The sequence below is a fragment of the Ctenopharyngodon idella genome, chromosome 10 (genome assembly GCF_019924925.1).
Source record: "Ctenopharyngodon idella isolate HZGC_01 chromosome 10, HZGC01, whole genome shotgun sequence".
Classification (NCBI taxonomy): Eukaryota; Metazoa; Chordata; class Actinopteri; order Cypriniformes; family Xenocyprididae; genus Ctenopharyngodon; species Ctenopharyngodon idella.
Window position 1 is genome coordinate 45,758,245 of NC_067229.1, and position 20,182 is coordinate 45,778,426.

General features: G+C 34.9%; 2 protein-coding genes across 5 annotated transcripts in view; both read left to right on the forward strand.

The window, feature by feature from the left end:
* Window positions 1-13,552, forward strand: part of slc4a5b (solute carrier family 4 member 5b) — a 44,652-nt gene extending 31,100 nt beyond the window's left edge. For 3 of the 4 annotated variants that reach the window (XM_051908113.1, XM_051908114.1, XM_051908116.1), the window contains 16 exons: window positions 79-207; window positions 295-469; window positions 1,711-1,844; window positions 1,952-2,223; window positions 3,377-3,441; window positions 3,530-3,721; window positions 3,892-4,005; window positions 5,297-5,410; window positions 5,588-5,749; window positions 7,785-7,963; window positions 8,058-8,130; window positions 8,563-8,631; window positions 9,364-9,537; window positions 10,041-10,214; window positions 12,516-12,619; window positions 12,716-13,552. In XM_051908113.1, coding sequence (XP_051764073.1) covers window positions 79-207; window positions 295-469; window positions 1,711-1,844; window positions 1,952-2,223; window positions 3,377-3,441; window positions 3,530-3,721; window positions 3,892-4,005; window positions 5,297-5,410; window positions 5,588-5,749; window positions 7,785-7,963; window positions 8,058-8,130; window positions 8,563-8,631; window positions 9,364-9,537; window positions 10,041-10,214; window positions 12,516-12,617 — 2,128 coding nt within the window. In that variant the 3' untranslated portion in view covers window positions 12,618-12,619; window positions 12,716-13,552. The remainder of the gene's footprint in view (window positions 1-78; window positions 208-294; window positions 470-1,710; window positions 1,845-1,951; window positions 2,224-3,376; window positions 3,442-3,529; window positions 3,722-3,891; window positions 4,006-5,296; window positions 5,411-5,587; window positions 5,750-7,784; window positions 7,964-8,057; window positions 8,131-8,562; window positions 8,632-9,363; window positions 9,538-10,040; window positions 10,215-12,515; window positions 12,620-12,715) is intronic. The other variant, XM_051908115.1, reaches the window with a different exon arrangement.
* An 874-nt stretch (window positions 13,553-14,426) lies between these two features.
* vps37bb (VPS37B subunit of ESCRT-I b) lies at window positions 14,427-20,181 on the forward strand. The gene is made up of 4 exons (XM_051908151.1): window positions 14,427-14,613; window positions 15,992-16,163; window positions 17,930-18,000; window positions 18,081-20,181. The coding sequence occupies exons 1-4, from the start codon at window positions 14,500-14,502 to the stop codon at window positions 18,468-18,470; spliced, it is 747 nt and encodes a 248-aa protein (XP_051764111.1). The 5' UTR covers window positions 14,427-14,499; the 3' UTR covers window positions 18,471-20,181.
* Window position 20,182: the final 1 nt, after the last annotated feature.

Consider the following 20,182-nt stretch of genomic DNA (forward strand, 5'->3'; position numbering starts at 1 on the left):
TAATATTGATTCAATCATATTAATTATGTTGCACGTTTCAGGGAGTATGCACAGAGTTAATTTTGTTTGTTTCTGCAGGAAGTCAGTTTTCTCTCTAAATGAGCTGGGGCAGCCGAATGGGAATGCAGGAGGAGGTGCAGTGTCTACCGAAGATGAGGACATGCCAGCGCCGCATGAGCTTGGAGAGGAGCTGAAATTTACCGGACGGTAGCGTCCACTGAGCCTGGTCATATGCTAGTTGTACAGTGTTAGATTTACCGTACATGACGTCTGAGACTCTTTCTGTTTGTGTAGATTTTGCGGAGGACTGTGGCTGGACATCAAGCGTAAAGTGCCCTGGTTGCTCAGTGACTTCTACGAGGGCTTCCACATCCAGTCGATCTCTACGGTGCTCTTCATTTACCTGGGCTGCATCACCAATGCAATCACCTTTGGAGGACTGCTGGGGGACGCGACCGACAACTACCAAGTAATTCAACATGTAGCCACAAATGCTTTGATATAATGCCAGTATTTTAATGTAACTGACATAATGTCTATATAATAATCTCAAAACAGTCAAATATGAAGCATTTAATTCGCCTGGCCAATATACAAGCAGAAAGTGAGAGAAAGTTTAAAATAAGACATTTTATGATAAGAAATACATTTAAGAAAATTAATTGTGCAATTGTGTAATATATATAAGAAAAAAGTTGCAGCTGTAAGACGCAGTTATCTTTTTATTTTTTATTCTAAGGCAGAAACATATGGACGCCCATTTCTGCCACATTATAATGTAAATGATAACATTTGTTAGTTTTATGAATAATAATAAAGATGTTTTTTTAAAATATTTTATTAACAGAATATTTATTTATTTTATTAATATTATAATATTTATAATATTTTAAGTAATTAATATTTGATAAAACAATTATGATTATTAATAACAATTATTATATATTTTTTGTTATTATGAATAATAATACTTTTGGATAAAATGTTTTTTTAAATATTATTATTATTATTAGCCTATTATGTTTTTAATTTTTTTATTTAAACGTAATTATTATTCAAAATAATAAAAAAAGTATTTTTAATGTTATTATTAATAATAATTATTATAATAATGATAATACTGTTTTTATTATGAATAACGATAATTGTTTTTGAATAAAATATTTAAAAAGTATTATGATTATTATTATTATTATTATTATAAATTTTCATTTTGTAATAATTTTTGCCTTTTGATGAAAATATCATTTAATTTTAGTCAGTAAATCATAACAATGACTTCATGACTTGTATTTTTTTACTTTTTAAGGCATAATTATGAGAAACAAAAGTTGAAATCATGAGATAAAAAGTCATAATTGTAACAAAAAGTCAACATTATGAGACAATTATGACAAATAGTTGAAGTTTTGTGTCAAAATCCAGATACAAAGTCATAATTATGACAGTCCAAATTATAAAAAGTCAAGATTAAGACTAATTATGACTTAGTGTCTTGTTTTGACTGTTTGTCATAATTTTGACATTTTATCTTGTAATTTCCACATTTTATCTCATAATTTCAACTTTTTATGTCATAATTATGATTTACCTAAGCATGATTTTTTTCTTTATTTATTGAAAGTACATTCAATGTTTGAACTTTATTTCCAAGTCTTTCTGTTTTGTTATTTGCTTCATTATTTTTTAATGTGTCTCATTGACTTTCAGGGTGTGATGGAAAGCTTTTTGGGCACAGCTTTGGCTGGCGCGGTCTTCTGTTTGTTCAGCGGTCAACCCCTCATCATCCTCAGCTCTACTGGACCGATACTGATCTTTGAAAAGCTGCTTTATGAATTCAGCATGTGAGCACGACATCCTGTGATTTAGTAGTAAAGTTAAAAATCACAGAAGTGAGTCAGCAGTCTTCCATTGAGTTTGATTCTTTAACTGAATTGTCATCTGTGTTCAGAAACAATGACATTGACTACATGGAGATACGGCTCTGGATCGGCTTGCACTCCTGCCTCCAGTGTCTGATCCTGGTGGCCACAGACGCCAGCTACATCATCAAGTACATGACGCGCTTCACAGAGGAGGGCTTCTCCAGCCTCATCTCCTTCATCTTCATCTCTGATGCCCTTAAGAAAATGATGAGCACCTTCAATTATTACCCCATCAATCGAGACTTCAAGCCAGATTACATCACCAGCTACAAGTGTGACTGCCAGGCTCCTGCTGAAGGTAAGTCTGACCCCTTGACCCAGCGAAAAACAACCTCAGCCAGACAGGCTCAGTGGGATTATTCTGTGAAATAAACACTGATCCTGTTTACTCTCTTCATACACGTTCCTGACTTTTCATTCTTTAGTTATTAGTTATTTCAAGAATTAAAAAAAAAAATATATATATATATATATATAATAACAATAATAATGTTTTTAAATCTTTTATTCAAAGGTAGTTATTACTCAAAATAATACAAATATTTTTTTGTTTTTATAAATAAAAAAACATTTGTTGTTTTTATAAATAATAATAAAGATGTTTTTTGAATATTTTATTCAAAAGTAATTAATATTCAATAATACAATTATTATTAATAATAATTATTATAATAGTTTTTGTTATTATTAATTAAAATAATTACTTTTGGATAAAATGTTTTTAAAAATAGCATTATTATTATTATTATTATTATTATTATTATATTTAAATTTTTATTCAAATGTAATTATTCAAAATAATACAAATTGTTATTATTGATAATCATTATTGTAATAATGATAATAATATTTTTATTATGAAAACTAATTGTTTTTGAATAATTTAAAAAAAACAATTATGATTATTTTTATTATAAATTTTCATTTAGTATTAATATTTGTCTTTTGATGAAAATAACATTTTAATTTAGTAAGTATTTTGTCACATTAATTGTCTCATTCATTTTTACTAAAATGGCATTTAATTTTTGTCAACTAAAATGACTACAATTAATCATTTAATTTTTACTCTCCACAAATGACTGCAATCCTGCACTGTTCTTGATCCAGATAAAATCAAGACACATCCTAAAATATTTTCTGTTGAATATTTGGTTTCATTAATGGAGGTAAAGTGTTTTCCATACTAACAGTTTAAGTTGACATTTTTGGTTTTTGGATGATATATTGGTTTGTTACATCTGACCACTGCAACTTATGTGTATCATATTTGTTTTTGCCGCCCATACTCGATTTGGCTGCTGATTGGAGTAAGTATCGACTACTGGCATGTTCTTACTAGTCTTGATACCCCTTGAACATCCATATAAAATATTATTGTATGAAATATATGAAGTCTTGTCAAAAAGCATAAAAACACTATAAGTGCTTGTTTATCTCTTCTGTTGTAGTGACTTCTTTGGCTTTCAACACTTCCTCTCCATTAGGCCTAGAAAACATCACTGATTACTCTGTGGTGAGCTCAAACTGTTTTTCTTCACAACAATCATCACTGTTACTTTTTCCCGTTTTGTTGTCTGTGAGCACATATGATCTCCTCTCAGTTCAACTTCACGGCTCTGGACTGGAGTCAGCTGACTAAGAAAGAGTGCTTGAGATTCGGCGGTTCCCTAGTGGGCAAATCCTGCAAATACGTCCCTGATCTGGCCATGCTGTCTTTCATCCTGTTCTTCGGCACTTACTCTATGACCATCTCGCTCAAGAAGTTCAAGTCCAGCCGTTACTTCCCCACAAAGGTTGGGATTCAGCATTTTCACATGTATTTCCCATGTATGTCAAGTTGAACACACCTCCTTCTGTATTCTCTGGTACAGACCGTATGGAGACCGTTTTCCTTATCCTCATCCATATTGTATTTACCGCTCTCCCCCCAACTTGCTTCTGGTTGTTTCTGTTTTTCTCCAAGTGTCGCACCTTGATAGCAGATTTTTCCATCATTATATCCATCCTGGTCTTCTGTGCTCTGGATTATGTGATGTCCTTGGAGACTCCCAAACTGCATGTGCCCACCCAGATAAAGGTCCATAATGTGTCATCTTCTATGTCTTAATGTTATACCACAGACTTGCCTTTTTATATTAGTCATATTCAAATGAAATGCTGCCTTCAAGTCTTCATCATATAGTATATAGGGGGGAAAAGCGCATCTTAATGTTGTATAAAGTGGCAAGTTCTTGCATAAACATAGCCGCTAAGTTATGACTGTGACTTTTTTTCTTGCAAATCTGACTTTTTTTCTCTCGCAATTGCAAGTTTACATCTCACAAGTCAGAATTGTGAGATATATACTCGCAATTGCAAGTTATAAAGTCCAATTCTGAGGGAAAAAAACTTTTTTCTCAGAATTGTGAGTTAATATCTCAATTATGACTTTATAACTCAATATTTATGACTTTATTACTCAACAATTATGACTTTATTACTCAATAATTATGACTTTATTACTCAACAATTATGACTTTATTACTCAATAATTATGACTTTATAACTTGCAATTCTGACTTTATTACTCAACAATTGTGACTTTATTACTCAATAATTATGACTTTATTACTCAATAATTATGACTTTATAACTTGCAATTATGACTTTATTACTCAATAATTATGACTTTATTACTCAACAATTATGACTTTATAACTCGCAATTCTGACTTTATATCATGCAAATGCGACTTTATATTACGCAATTCTGAGGAAAAAAAGTCAGAACTGTGAGATAAAAAATCGCAATTACCTTTTTAATTTTTTATTCAGTGGCGGAAACAAGCTTCCATATAAATAGATGTGTAATGTACAATAATTAAAACATGAACATAAGGCCATACAGTATAGTAATTACGGTAACACTTTAGGGTCCAATTCTCACTATTATTATATTGGCTGTTTATTAGTACTAATCAGATATTAATGCCTTATTACGCATCCCATAATCCTTCCCAAACTTAACAACTACCTCAATAACTATTAATAAGCAGTAATTATGAGTTTATTGAGGCAAAAGTTGTAGTTAATAGTGAGTTAATAGTGAGAATTGGACCCTGAACTAAAGTGTGACCATAATTACATTTAAATATTCATTAAAGAAAATACTGAAAACATCTGAAAACAAACAAAAATGACATCACATTTGAAAACAAATAAATCACACATTTAAACTTCTCAGAAAGACTTGAAGGCATCAAACATGTTACTGTCGCATTTTTAAATCTATTGCACTTTTGTCTTATTAAGCCTCTGATCTTCTCTAGTTCTTATTTAGTTGTGTCTAGTTTTCTACTTCTTCTTTCTTTTTCCTCTGTAAATGTGCAGCTTCGGAAACTCATCAGTGATTTTGCAATCTTCACGTCAATCATGACATTTGTTGGTCTTGATATGTTTATGGGGCTTAAAACACCTAAACTGATTGTGCCAACCGAATTTAAGGTATGTTGTGCAACGGCTACACGCGTATCTTTCTTTACCTCCCGACTGCATCTTTTTTAGCTTTTTTATCATGATTATATACTAACATCACGTTAATCCACTGTGCTTTACAAAACATACCATGTGATTTCAGTTATTGCTATGCTGACTTTCTTCAGTTCTGTTCTGTCTGTGTAGCCCACGCGGCCCGATCGCGGCTGGATCGTCATGCCTTTAGGGAAGAACCCGTGGTGGATGTGCTTGGCCAGTTTTTTACCTGCTCTGCTGGTCACCATCCTCATCTTCATGGATCAGCAGATCACAGCCGTCATCGTCAACCGAAAAGAAAACAAACTAAAGGTGCTGGACGTCACCTGTGAAACTTTTAGCTTTTAGCAACACTCTACAGCAGCACTCATTCTCACACTCTAGCAACTACTCAGAACTATAGAAGCTTGTTTCCTGCCACTGAATAAAAAAATATAAAAAAGGTCATTTATCTCACAATTCTGACTGTTTTTTAATCCCAATTGAGAGTTTACATCTGACTTTTTTCTCGTAATTGCGAGTTCCAAGTCAGAATTGCAAGATATAAAGCTGCAAAGTGCTTTATTGCATTTTTTTTTCTCAGAATTGCGAGTTTATATTACAAAAAAATCGTTTTTGGTACTTGAAATTAAAAAAATATAAGTATTTGATAAAAAACGTTGCTGAAAAACTTGATGTACACAATCTCTACTAAATGTCTACTATGGAAGCTTGTTTCTGCCACGGAATAAAACAATTTAAAAGACAATTACGACTTTTTATCTCACAAATTCTGACTTATTTCTCAGAATTGCAAGAAAAAAGTCAGAACAGTCGCAGTTCTGACATTTTATCTCGCAATTGCAAGTTTATATCTCGCAATTCTGAATTTTTTCTCACAATTGCAAGTTTATATTTCGCTATCGAGTTTATATTGCACAGTTCTGACTTTATTTCTCACAATTGTGTTTATATCTCGCAATTGACTTTTTTCTCACAATTCTGACTTTTCTTGCAATTGCGAGTTTATATCACACAATTCTGACTTTATTACTCGCAATTACGAGTTTATATCACGCAATTCTGAAGTCAGAATTGCGGGAAAAAAGTCAGAACAGTCGCAATTCTGACATTTTTTCTTGCAATTGCGAATTCATATCGCACAATTCTGACTTTATTAATCGCAATTAGGAGTTCATATCTCACAATTGACTTCATTTCGCAATTCTGACTTTATAACTTGCAATTACAAGCAATTACCTTTTTTCTTTTTTAATTCAGTGGCGGAAACAAGCTTCCATAGTCTTCTGTCATCTGATTGATAGTTCATACTTTTTTAGCAAGTTTAGTATAATTCTAAAAATGTTCCCCTTCAGGTCGTGGTACACGTGTATTTTTGTTGTGAAATATTTACTGATTTATTAAGTAAACGTAAGAATAATATTTATATTGTTAGCAATATGTCAAGATGAACATTTACTGGACTGAAGCTTCACTTGATTATCCATACATCATTTTTTAGAAAAATCATATTAAAATGTATATATCAAATATGATACAACAGTCTTTTGAGGAACGTTTATTTGTTCATGTCTCAGTCATCATTGTATCGCGTTGCATTATATGTTTTGCCCCCACAATAAAAACTACAGAGCTTTGATCACAAAACTAAGCATTTAAATATCATCTTATTAAGACATCTTATTGGCAGATATAATAACTGATATTTAAATGCATTTTATGTAAGTATTTTGCTATACTGTTATGAAGATCTCATTGATTTACAAGCTGTCAGAATCTTACTTTTTGGCCATATAAATACCAGTAACTGCATCAAATATTATTTTCTCATTTTGGGCCTCTGAGTAAAATTTGATTTTTTTTAAGACTATTGTTTCATGTCAGGCTTTACAGGGTTAAACTTAAACTAAAAAAAAAAAAAAAAAAAAAAATTAAATTAAATGAAAATTTTCTAAAAACTAACTGTAATAAATAAGTTTAAGTACTAAAATGATTAAAACTGAAATAAAACTAAATTAAAGTAAAATGTAAATATAAATATAAAAAACGAATAAAAATGACAAGAACACATAACAAAATTACTAAAACTTTAACTTAAATTAACGAAATAAAATTAAACATTAATAATTCAAAAAATGAATACTATAATAGTATATAAATAACATTAAAATAACACTGGCTAGCGTCAACTCAACAATCATACAGAATTGCTTTGGTGACCATCCAGAATCTCCTAGCACCATGATGTTGAGTTATGAATATGTAATATGCATTCATGTCCATAAGCAGTAACGTGTTGTTCCGTGTAGCATTTCTGAATGTCTTTTCCCCATTTTCACTGGAGCAGAAAGGTTGTGGTTATCATCTGGACCTGTTCTGGGTGGGCATCCTCATGGCCGTTTGCTCCTTCATGGGTTTGCCCTGGTACGTAGCGGCCACGGTCATTTCCATCGCCCACATCGACTCTCTGAAGATGGAAAGTGAGTCCAGTGCTCCTGGTGAGCAGCCACAGTTTCTTGGTGTGCGGTAAGTCAAAACATGACCTTTTTTGTGGAATTCAGCACAAGTATTTTGTCATGTACAGCAGTTGTGAGGATCATTAGGTTTGTGTTTAATGCAGGGAACAGAGACTCACAGGCACATTAGTGTTTGTCCTCACTGGAGTGTCTGTCTTCCTTGCACCAATACTGCAGGTAATCAAAACTGATCTTTACTTTTATAAAATCATGATTGTTTTTTGTCTCTTGAGCACTATTTGGATAATAATAGTTTCTCATGGGGATGTAAAGTAATTGCAACATTTACCGGGGTTAGACTTTGATTTCATTACCACCTGAATCCAGAATGTCTCTGTTTTTTCTCTCACTAAATACAGAATTTATTAAAAGCAATAACAGACATTTTGTTTACAGCTGACAATCATGTGACTGACCATGTGAGCAGTGCGTTCCCAGGTTCAGAGAACTCCACCTTGAATAAATCGCCAAACAAATGCATGAGTTTTATCACTGAGGTGCCATGAAAATGTACTTTTACAGACGTCCCCATGAGAAACAATTACTATCCGAAAAGGGCTTTAGTGCAATTCAGAATCTGTACAAATAATTGTGTGTATTTCTGCACAGTACATCCCTATGCCTGTGTTGTATGGCGTGTTCCTGTACATGGGCGTCGCTTCTCTCCATGGCATTCAGGTACATTCAGATCGCTGCTCTGCTGTATTAAACGAATGGTTCTAACAAAAATTAAAGTGCCCTTATTATGCTTTTTTGAATACTACCTTTCATGTAGTGTGTAATATAGCTGTTTGTGAATGTGAATTCGCGCTGGAATTGATACAGTAAAACCGACACATCGTTACTGTTCATATCACTGTGCATCAAGTGCTGAAGAAGATCTGGAGCTGAAATTCAGATATGATAATGGGTGTTTTGTTTCTGACACGCACTGTAAGCGGTCGACCAATCACAACGGACTGGGCCATCTGACCAATCAGAGCAGAGCAGGCTCTTGGAAAGGAGGGGTTTAAAGAGACTGAATCCTTGATCGAACCGTTTCAGACACTGTGAGAAAAGAGCTGATGCTGCAGTGTATATTATGAGAAAATGAAAGTGTTTTTTGACCTTTGATGCATGTAAACCTATTGTAGGAGACTCCAAAACAAAATTAGGAACCTTTAAAATAGCATAATAGGGGCACTTTAAATGTTTTTCCTCATGTTACGAGCATGTATTACATGTCTTGCTTTTGTGAAGCATAAAAGGAGAATATATGTATATATGTATGTATGTGTATGTGTGTGTGTGTGTGTATATATATATATATATATATATATATATATATGTATGTGTGTGTGTGTGTATATAAATATATATATATATATATATATTGTACTTCAGTAGATTTTACCAGACTTTTCTACTTAGTTTTGGGAGAGGATGAAGCTGTACCTCATGCCAGCCAAGCACCAGCCAGATTTCGTGTTCCTGCGGCACGTACCCCTGCGGCGCGTGCACCTCTTCACCCTGGTGCAGATCACCTGCTTGGCCGTCCTCTGGATCCTCAAGTCCACTGTGGCCGCCATCATCTTCCCTGTCATGGTGCGAGTTCTCCACATATTCTCCACGAATATTTTCTATGCAAAATATTATATTTTTATTCTGAAAAATAAAAAAAAAATGTTGAAATACGCCTAATTTTCATGAAAATGTCATACTGCAAAAAAAAAGCTAAAATATCTTAAAATAGGCTTTACTTTCTCTATTGCAATTTTTTCTTTTCTTATATTTTTTGATGAAATATGACCTTCACCCTTATGTGACACTCAGAACATTAGCATGTAGTGTGTATTTTATGTATTTTATTTTTATTCTGATAAATTATTTGATTGGAAACATGCTTAATTTTCATGGAAATGTAAGTGCAAAAACAGTCCTAAAATAGGCTTTATTTTCTCTACACCGAGTATTGTAATTTATTTATTTTTTTATTGTGTGGATGAAATATGACCTGGAGTTTTTGTGAGATTCACCCATATGTGACTCTCCCAGATTATTAGTATGCTGTTTACTTTTTGTATTTTTGTGACTCGTTCCTCCGTCAGATTCTGGGCCTGATGGTCGTGAGGAAGATGTTGGACCTGGTTTTCTCACAGCATGACCTGGCCTGGCTGGACGACATCCTGCCTGAAAAGGACAAGAAGAAGAAGGAGGATGAGAAGAAAAAGAAAGAGAAGAAGAAAGTCAAAGCAGATGAACACAACAACAGTGATGAAGAGGTAAGAACCAACAGATGTGTGAGATGCTGATACACTCATGAACACAGAGAAGATCTTATGTTGTTTGTGTGTGTGTTGTGATTTAATCTTTAATATTTTTTCCTTTAATTCCACAGTGTTGCTGAGAAGGCACTTTATAACACTTATTACCATTTAATCCCTCCTATTTTTTTCCTCTTGTGCAACACAAGCAGAGTCCATTTAGCATAGCCATAATTGTCATCTTGGTCGTAATGTCTCTTGGTCCTTTATTACAGCCTGCCTTTATTGTGTAGTTTGTGGTCATTTGTACAGTGCTGAATGTTTTTGCATGAAATATTCATTTATTCAGGGTCCAGAATTAACAAGTTTTAACCAGTTTGCTGGTAACTTAAAGGCACAATATGTAATTTTCGCCACTAGAGGTTGCTTATTCAAAACAAAGGGGTAGCTTGATGACACCTTGATTTTGTGGAATCATGGGAGGTGTTGTCTTCACGTCTACAGCCGGTGGAAATGAATCTGGATGGGACTTGGGTAGAAATCAAATTCATGGATGAGCTAATGTATTAAAGATTTACTAACATTACTGTAGTATGAAGCAGGGTGTGGAGCGGAACGAGGCGGCTGGAGCGATTGCTAATGAGAGACAAGCGCGACACACGGCTTAAGAGCAGTGGAGCTTTTATTATGCCACAGACGACCGCTTCTGCTTCTTCCAGTCAAGCATATGCGGCATAACGCAGCTCTGTTTATCATATTAGACACAATTGTGTGTTGAAACTTGTTATAATGCTACTCTGTGTGTTCGCTCGGCGGCTAATATGAGACACTTGTTGCACACTGCAGTAAGCTAGATCGCTATTAGTCATGGTAAAACATGGTACTCGCGGTAAATCAAGAAAACGAGATTTAAACAATAAGGCTTGAGGCTGATTTATACTTCTGCGTAGGAACTACGCAAGCGCCTCTGCGCTGTAGGCTATGCTTCGATTTTCACTTATACTTCTGCGTCGACGTGCATCATGCAGACCGCTAGTAGGCAGTGTCCGCGGCCATGTTGAGTATCAAGGCAAAAACCAGAGAAGAAGCAGCTTGTCATGTACTTTGTAGTTCAAATAGTCAACGACTTTTATTGCATTTTGACGGCGTGTGTCCCCTGAAACAGAGCATTTTTTTTTTCATTCCTATGGAAGATGAAAACGCTCTCTCTTCTCCGCTTGCTCCGCACCGGTTTTTTGACCTGAGGGAGGGGTTCTAGCAAACCAATCACAGCGCTTGCGGTCCGCGCAGAATTAATGCATTGTTACATTTTTGTAGAGGTGCACGTCAGGCTACGCCGTAGGCTAAGTGTGCTACACAGAGCCTATGCTGTAGCTATGGCGTACACTGGAAGCAGAAGTATAAATTAGCCTTAACTGTGTTGATCTATATAACAATGATTCGTTTTCTGGCGATGAATGTATCCAAACAGTTGTTCACCTTTCTAATAAAACACATAATATATTAAAGCGTCTTTGGTGTTTCCATGGTTTTTTTTTTTACAAAAATCGAGGGTAACGTGGGTATGATGTCATTGATAGGCGACGCACGGACACAGTCCGTGTCCTGGTTAAAATTGCTTATTTCTCTGGATTTAAACATTCTTGGAAACATTTGGGATAATGTAGGTGCACAAGTCAACAAAATATATAACACTGTTCTTGTGGTTTTTGGATATCTTAATCTAACAATCTTACATATTGTGCCTTTAAGTAGGAATTACAACAGTGTGCATGGTTTAAATTTCGATATCGCTAAATGTTCATCATCTGATGTAAGCGCTTTGAATCAAAGCAATAAATAGTCTATAATAGAAAAGCTGGCAGCACAACACCGCTTCAAGTTAATGTTGGACCCTGGGTACGTACACTTACGAAATATGCACTACCGTTCAGAAGTTTGGGGTTTGGTTTTTTTAATGTCTCTTCTGCTCACCAAGGCTTCATTTATTTGATCAAAATACAGTAAATACAGTAAAACTGTGAAATAGTATTACAATTGAAAAGAACAGTTTACTATTTTTAAAATACAATTTATTCCTGTGATCAAAGCTGAGTTTTCAGCATCATTACTCCAGTCTTCAGTGTCACATGATCCTTCAGAAATCATTCTAATATGCTGATTTGCCGCTCAAGAAACATTTATGATTATTATCAATGTTGAAAACAATCTTATTTTTGTGGAAACCAAAAGAACAACAAACCGTACTGACCCTAAACTTTTGAACGGCAGTGTATCTGCATGCATATTGTCTGTTGCAATGGTGTCATCTTCTCCCAGTCAAAGTGTCCCAAAGACTCCCTCCCCTCAGTGAAGATTCCTCTGGAGCCAATGAACCCGTCCGTCCGTCCAAACCCCTCTAATTCTGACCCTTCGGCCTAACTGTGAGTACTGTGATGCAAAGAGATGCTCCTCCATAAGCAAATGACTGTTTGACATGATGTTTTCCCCTTTTTTCTTTCATATTTGTGTTTGAATAGAAGCATCATCCTTAGTCTACCTGCACCCCCGGCGAGTCAGACCTGGATTCAGACAGATCCCGTGTCACATCCCTTACATGAACCCGAAGCATCCGGCTGATCAAACACACAAACCATGTTTGTCCTCACACTTATGATGAGATATGATCTGAGTCACAAGCGCAGCATCACTGGCAGTTTCCCAAACACATGAGACTCACAGATGTATGATATTTTTACGTACCTTACCAACGCAGCAAGTGACGCACGTTTCCAAACCCACATTGACCATATTGCGCGTGAGTCATTCAGACCTTGGATTTCACTCAAGATTCTTCAATTAGATCTGCAGAGCTGTGCCAGTTTGAACTGCTGAGCTCATGCGTGTTAAGATAAGATTCATGCATGTATATTGTGATTTAAACGTAAGACTTTTTTTGGAAACCCTCCTGGAAAGACAAAAATAAGCAGAAGAGGTTTAAACTAAGTTTAAGATTTCATTATCATATTGTATAAATATATTCAAACTGTATGATATTAAATGTGGATTTCATAGAATCTAGTGAGACACAAATAAATTGAATTATATTTAGAAAAAACTGTGTATCTAATAGAATTCAGTTGCATTAAATTTGTTGTATTGCATTACAATTAAAGCATATATATATATTCCAGAAATAGATTTTGAGTTCATTCTGTAGAATTTTATATTTAAAAATCAGAAATGTGCACTTGAATAATGTTTTCAGACAGTCGTAATTGGTCCTTGAGAACAACGCACAGGTTTTTGTTTTATTTAGATTCTGTTTGTTCATTTGTATTTTGTTCAAATAAAGAATAAAAGAGGGATGAATATGATTTCATTGTCATTTTTTTGTTCTGTCAACCATCAGATTTACATGTGCCACATTTTTTTGGACACTGTACCACAGTAAAGGCGCGTTCACAACAAGAACGATAACTATATTAGCGTCAACACACGAGATATCGTTCTGTTTATCCTAAGCGCGCGCTGCAGTTTTGTCGTCTGTCGCTTGATGCTCGAGCTCGTTAAAGCAGGATGGATTCTGATTGGCTGTCAATGTTTTATCGTTCATCAGCGGGAAAAAAATGTTCTGAAAGTGATTTTATCGTTATAGTTGTGGTGTGGACTCTACTATATTTAGAAAGACTATATCTTTTATCGTCTTGGTGTGAATGGGCCTTAAATGCCATTATGTAATGTAATATGAGTATAATCATTCAGCCATGCTATATATCAATCAAAATATCATAACCACAACTGACAAAATCACCGAAATATTCTGAGATGGTGATCTAATATTTATTTATTATCGTTAGTAACTATATTATTTGTGACAGAAACGATTAATCTATGGGTTAAATCAATAAGAAAATTAAATTATTTTCTTATGAAACGCAACAAGTTAATTAATAAAAATAAAACAGATGCTAAAATAGGCTTTAAATAAACAACCAGAAGTGATACACTAAAATTATAATTATTGTGAAACAATGCCTAATAATATAAATTATAAATAATTGTGTGCAAGTTATAGGGAAATTAATGTGAATGTATAAACGTAAAGATATCAACTAAATTATATTTATATATAAATTATATAATAAAACTATATTTACTAAATCCTTTTTCCATGAATGGCCTCTTGACGTCGCTCACACGTCCACGCGCGTGACGTCACGCCCATTCACAGGCGCTGATTTGACGGGAATTACTCGACTTCCGGTCGAGGAGCAACACAAGAGACGTCCCTGCGGCAGCGGAGAGACACAATAACAAAGCCATGGGAGAAATGTCCGGCTTCGAGAACAGATTTCACTCGTATTCCACCACACAGCTACACGAACTGCTGGAGGACGATGACAAGCTCCGTAAAATCGTCGGGGAGATGGACGAGGTAGGTGACCGCATACATGTCAGCCATGAAACGCTCTTTTTATCCTGAAATATGAACATAGTTTCTCTTGACAGTGAGTGTAGAGCAGTGACAGGCGCTCAAGCTTTGAATTCACAGCTGGTTTTGTGATAATTTGTTGTTTTCTTGAATGGAGACCTTTCACCTTTGACTGCATATCAGTATTGATTTGTTTAAGAGTTGTTGACTGAAGGAGGGGCAGGATACATAGATGGAATGAAAGCAGTGTTATATGTCAGAATGGAGGCAATATGAACTGCCCTTATAAAATAAAGACAAATATATGATTGTGATATAAAGACTGGCATGTATTTACATGCGAATCTCTTCTGGATTGATTATGTTCAGCCATTTCATTACTATGCTGATATTACCTCAGTTAATGTGATAATTAAAGGGATAGTTCACCCAAAAATGTAAATACTGTCGTTATTTACTCACCCTCATGTCGTTCCAAACCCATAAGATCTTTCTTCATATTCATAAAATCTGAGAGCTTTCTGTCCCTCCATTGACAGTCTATGCAACTACCACTTTCAAGCCCCAGAAAGGTAGTAAAGACATCATAATAGTAATCCATGTGACTCCAGTGGTTTAACCTCAATTTTATGAAGTGACGCGAGTGATTTGTTTGCGCAAAAAAACATAATTTACCACTTTATTTACAAAATATTAATCTCCAACACGTTCAAGAGTGTTGAAACAAGAGCGGACATTGTTACGCGAGTTGTTACGTGCGTTGGAGATTAATATTTTGTAAATAAAGTGGTAAAATATGTTTTTAAAGTGGTAAAATGTTAATTGTTTTGTGCACAAAGCACTTGCATCAATTTTGGGTAAACTGTCCCTTTAATTATTAATGTTCCATGTAATATTACCATATTATTATGTAATAATTATGTTACAATAAAAATCATTACATTATTTTAAACCATTTACATGGATTCTTACCTTACCGGTATTTATATTATTTTTTAAATTTCTTTAAGTTCTTGACATTTATGTCTTCAGTCATTTTCTTTATTCCGATATAAAACTCTTTATTGTATATGTGCCGTTTAAATAATCTTGCTTTGCATTGTAAAATATTTTAAAAGATCCTTGCAATATACAAAATTGTAAGTTTCCATGCAGAACGCATGCAAGCGTTTCCATTTATATAAATGGTTTGGTCAGGATGAGTCAAAGTTGACACAAGAATTGTTTGTTTCTTGTGTGTTTATGGAAGCTTTATTTTTAAGGTTATTTTACTTTAATGAATTCCATATTAGTGTTTTTTCCATATGTTGCACATTCATTTTATCTAGGAGACCAGATGTTTGGCTAGTTTCTCTTGTTTCTGACTTTGCTGTCGTCACAGATGCAGGATATGCAGCAGAATAAAGAGCTGACGATAGCCAGTAATCGCAGCCTGGCAGAGCAGAACCTGAGCCTGCAGCCTGAACTGGACCATCAGAAGATCCAGCTGACCAAACGCTACTGCTGTTTACAAGACCTGCACGAGTCCTATCAGATCCGCAAGTCCACGCTAGGTGACATATGAGCTCTTTTCCGCACTTTTCAGACCACTTCATTAACATTTGTTCTGTTTAAAATGATAGTGTTGAAAATGTAGATTTTGTTTATAGTTGTTTTAGTCCTCTAATAGAACACCTGTGTGAAATTGGGGAGAACTGACTGATTCAAAAATGATAAAGGAAAGTGAAGTTAGCAAAGAGAAAATATCCTGAAGCATTTGAGACATGCATGCAATTATGTTCAGACATCTTTAGGAATCCAAATACTTCGTACACTTTAAATTATTCAAATATTTCAGTGTAGATGGGAACACAAAACAGCATATTTTTCTTTTATCCAAACCTTTTGTCTTCCTTTTTTGGTGTCAAACAATAAAACATCCCGTTGAACCCGTTTGGCCACATAATGCTTCCTTTTTATAGAAGATGTTTTGCTGCTCTTGTGAGTTGCACTAGATACTGATCATGTCAGGGTTGTCTGCTGAAGGATTGTAATTCAGGCTCTTTATTTATCCAGTTTTCTCGATACTTTACTTTTTATTTACAGGTAAACTGTTAGAGTAAGTTTACCTAAGCAAAAGTTTTGAAAATGATCGTGTTTATCAGGGTCAATAGGCAGAGTTACGTCAATACAGAGACTGCTTGAATAATTTTCATAAGAAATTCTATACTGATGTAAAGTTATCCACACAATGCAAAACACTCCCTGTATTATGAGGATTTCTCCTGATACATACTGTATATGAGCCCTTTGAAAGGACGCAGTATGTTTTGGTGCATTGATCATTCTTTTATTGACTTGTTTTCACATTTAAGCACAACTTGATCTTCTGTTTCAAAGTGCTAACCTTAATTTTTAATGTCTTCCATGACTCATTATTTGATCAGACATTTTACACACAATTGGATTGAAATGCAAAATAACTATTTCTGAGATGACTGTCTATTTAAAGGATTAGTTCACTTCTGAATTAACATTTCCTGACAATTTACTCACCCCCATGTCATCCAAGATGTGAATGTCTTTCTTTCTTCAGTTGAAAAGAAATTAAGGTTTTTGAGGAAAACATTCCAGGATTTTTCTCCATATAGTGGACACCAACAGGTCAAAGGTCCAAATGTCAGTTTCAGTGCAGCTTCAAAGAGCTCTACACGATCCCAGACGAGGAATAAGGGTCTTATCTAGAGAAATGATTCAACTTCAAAAATCGTCCGACATCATTGTTTTACCTTTTTTTGTTAAGGGCGTTTGACTTAGTCTTTGCACGTTTGCTTTGTAAACACTTGCTCGGTTCTTCTGCCTACGTCACGTGTGACCTTTCCAATGTGATTGCTTAATGCGTGGCGCATCACAGAGCAGTGCAAGATGAGCATTTGTGGTTAAAAATATAGCATTTTATTTTATCTTTTAGAAAATGACAGATAGTTTCTCTTGATAAGACCCTTATTCCTCATCTGGCATCATGCAGAGCTCTTTGAAGCTGCACTGAAACTGACATTTGGACCTTTAACCCGTTGGTCCCCATTGAAGTCCACTATATGGAGAAAATCCTGGAATGTTTTCCTCAAAAACCTTAATTTCTTTTCATTTGAAGAAAGAAAGACATAAACATCTTGGATGACATGGGGGTGAGTAAATTATCAGGAAATTTTAATTCTGAAGTAAAGAATGCAATATTAATGTGACAGTCTATTAGAAATAACTGGATGCCACTTGGTGAATTTCAAAATATTTAAGCTATTTTGTATCTAATCATGTTTTAAATTGGATCTTTTTTCAGGAAACAGTTCACTAGACACATTATTGGCTCTTTTGCAAACCGAAGGAGCCAAGATCGAGGAAGAAACAGAGGTAAGGACATCCATCTTTTCAGAAATGCGTAACACCAGTTACTGAGTTTGAACGTCCTAAGATTCTCCCACGTTTTGTAGAACATGGCCGATTCATTCTTGGATGGATCCTTGCCTCTGGACAGCTTCATTGATGACTACCAGAGCAAGAGGAAGCTGGCGCATCTGAGGCGCGTGAAGATCGATAAGCTACAGGAGATTTTGCTGAAGGGTGTTCATCTTCCTCAGGGTTCCTCTAATGATCCTTCACAAGCTCAGGAGACCCCAAACTCCACCGCACCTTTCCAAAGGCTAGCTAATGGTTCTCCAGCTCATGTAAGACCATCAGCCACGTCCAACCCTTACAGCTCTCAGAGCGTCGGTGCTCCTCTGCCAAACATGGTGCCATCATATTCATATCCATACCCACAAGCACTCGCTCAAGGACCCAGCGCTGGTCTTCCTCCACAGGCAGGTTTTATATTGCAATGATGTTCTTCTGCCTGAACCTTTCCACTAGAATGTGAAATGCCATTTCTCCCCCTTTTTCTTTAGATGCACTTTGATCTTCAACAATTTTGGGTTTGTGACCCATTTGCAGGTCCACACAGAACTCAGCAGATATCTGCACATTCTCTGCCAGCTGTATGTAATAAATATTTAGGCAGATTTAATTATCCCTAATCTCAGCTCTATTTAATGCATTTTACCACATTTAAAGGGATAGTTCACCCAAAAATGAAAGTTCTGTCATCATTTATTTCAAGTTATTCCAAAACTGTATGAGTTTCTTTCTTCTGTTGAACACAAAAGAAACTATTTTGAAGAATGCTGGTAACCAGACAGTTGATGGACCCCATTGACATCCATAGTAGGAAAAAAAAATACTACGGAAGTCAATAGGCACCGTCAACTGTCTGGTTACCGACATTCTTTAAAATAGCTTCTTTTGTGTTCAACAGAAGAAAGAAACTCATACAGGTTTGGAACAACTTGATGGTGAGTAAATGATGACAGAATTTTCATTTTTGGGTGAACTACCCCTTTAAATCCAGAAAAGTCTGCAGATTTTGTGTGGACCTGCCTGTTGGTTAACAATATATTAATATCAGTTTGTTTGCAGAACACTAAATGCTATGATATGCATTAAGACTATAATTCAGAATCAAACGTTTTCATCAGAGAAGTAATGTAAGTGACTTATTAACAATGGGGGGTATTGCATTTCCCATGTAAATATCCCTATTTGACTGAAAATGATATTGAAACGGATTTGATTCTCAAAAACAGGCAGAAAAATGATTCTTATGCACACGTAAGACAATTTTACTGTGTACTTTTGTATCCGTGAAGAAACCTTCCTATCGTCACTGTAATGATAATGAGACGATATTGACATTTTGGACTTCTGGGTTAAAACTGACCAAAGATGCACTCCACCTGTTCCATGAGCGCTCCGTTAAGTGGTTTGGAATATAGGTTTGTTGGACTTAACCTTTCTTTTTTTTTTTTTTCATTTAAACATTAAATGTTCAAATACTTATGTGGCATTAACAGACCAGCCTGACTGTAGGTCTGCTATATGAAGACTTTCCTGGTGTTAATCAGACTTTAGTAAACAGTTTAATTATACTAAACTGAATCAAACTATCCTTAAACAGCTACCATATTAAATAGAAGATTATATTATTGAAATAATTAGAGCACTGTTTACAACGTTTCCGATATGTAAAGTGATCTATTTTGGCACTGTATTTCTGATGAGATCTGTCTTTGCAGAGAAGTGCAGGTACTTTGATGTAAAATTGTCATGCTGGGTTGTGACAATTCTTGAGCATGTTTTATATGAAGGATGTTATTATGCAAGTCTGTAACGTTAGAAAGTAAAGTCACTTATACTGATGTAAGTACAGGTAAAAGAAATCAAAATGTGCCTTGCAACAGAACAAACAAGTGGCGTTTAATGAAGAAAGCATTTAATCACACCGTTGCTGTGCTTTGATAAATCTTCGAAGCCATCTACAACTTTTTGTTTCTGAAGACAATTAATGGTGCAGAACCCTTTTGAACTGTTTTATCTATAGTGTGGTAACCTGTAACACTCCTTATGTAAAGTACTGTACATTGTAGCTGTTTGGATTAGTGATTTATTGGTGACTAGATTTTTTTTATGCTGATTAATAAACCTAAATGACTAACAAAAG

Excerpts from the sequence above, each read along its gene's own strand:
- vps37bb (XM_051908151.1), top strand. The coding sequence starts at position 14,500 with ATGGGAGAAATGTCCGGCTTCGAGAACAGATTTCACTCGTATTCCACC. Across the intron at positions 14,614-15,991 it reads TCGTCGGGGAGATGGACGAG|ATGCAGGATATGCAGCAGAA; the intron begins GTAGGTGACCGC and ends CTGTCGTCACAG. Across the intron at positions 18,001-18,080 it reads AGATCGAGGAAGAAACAGAG|AACATGGCCGATTCATTCTT; the intron begins GTAAGGACATCC and ends CACGTTTTGTAG.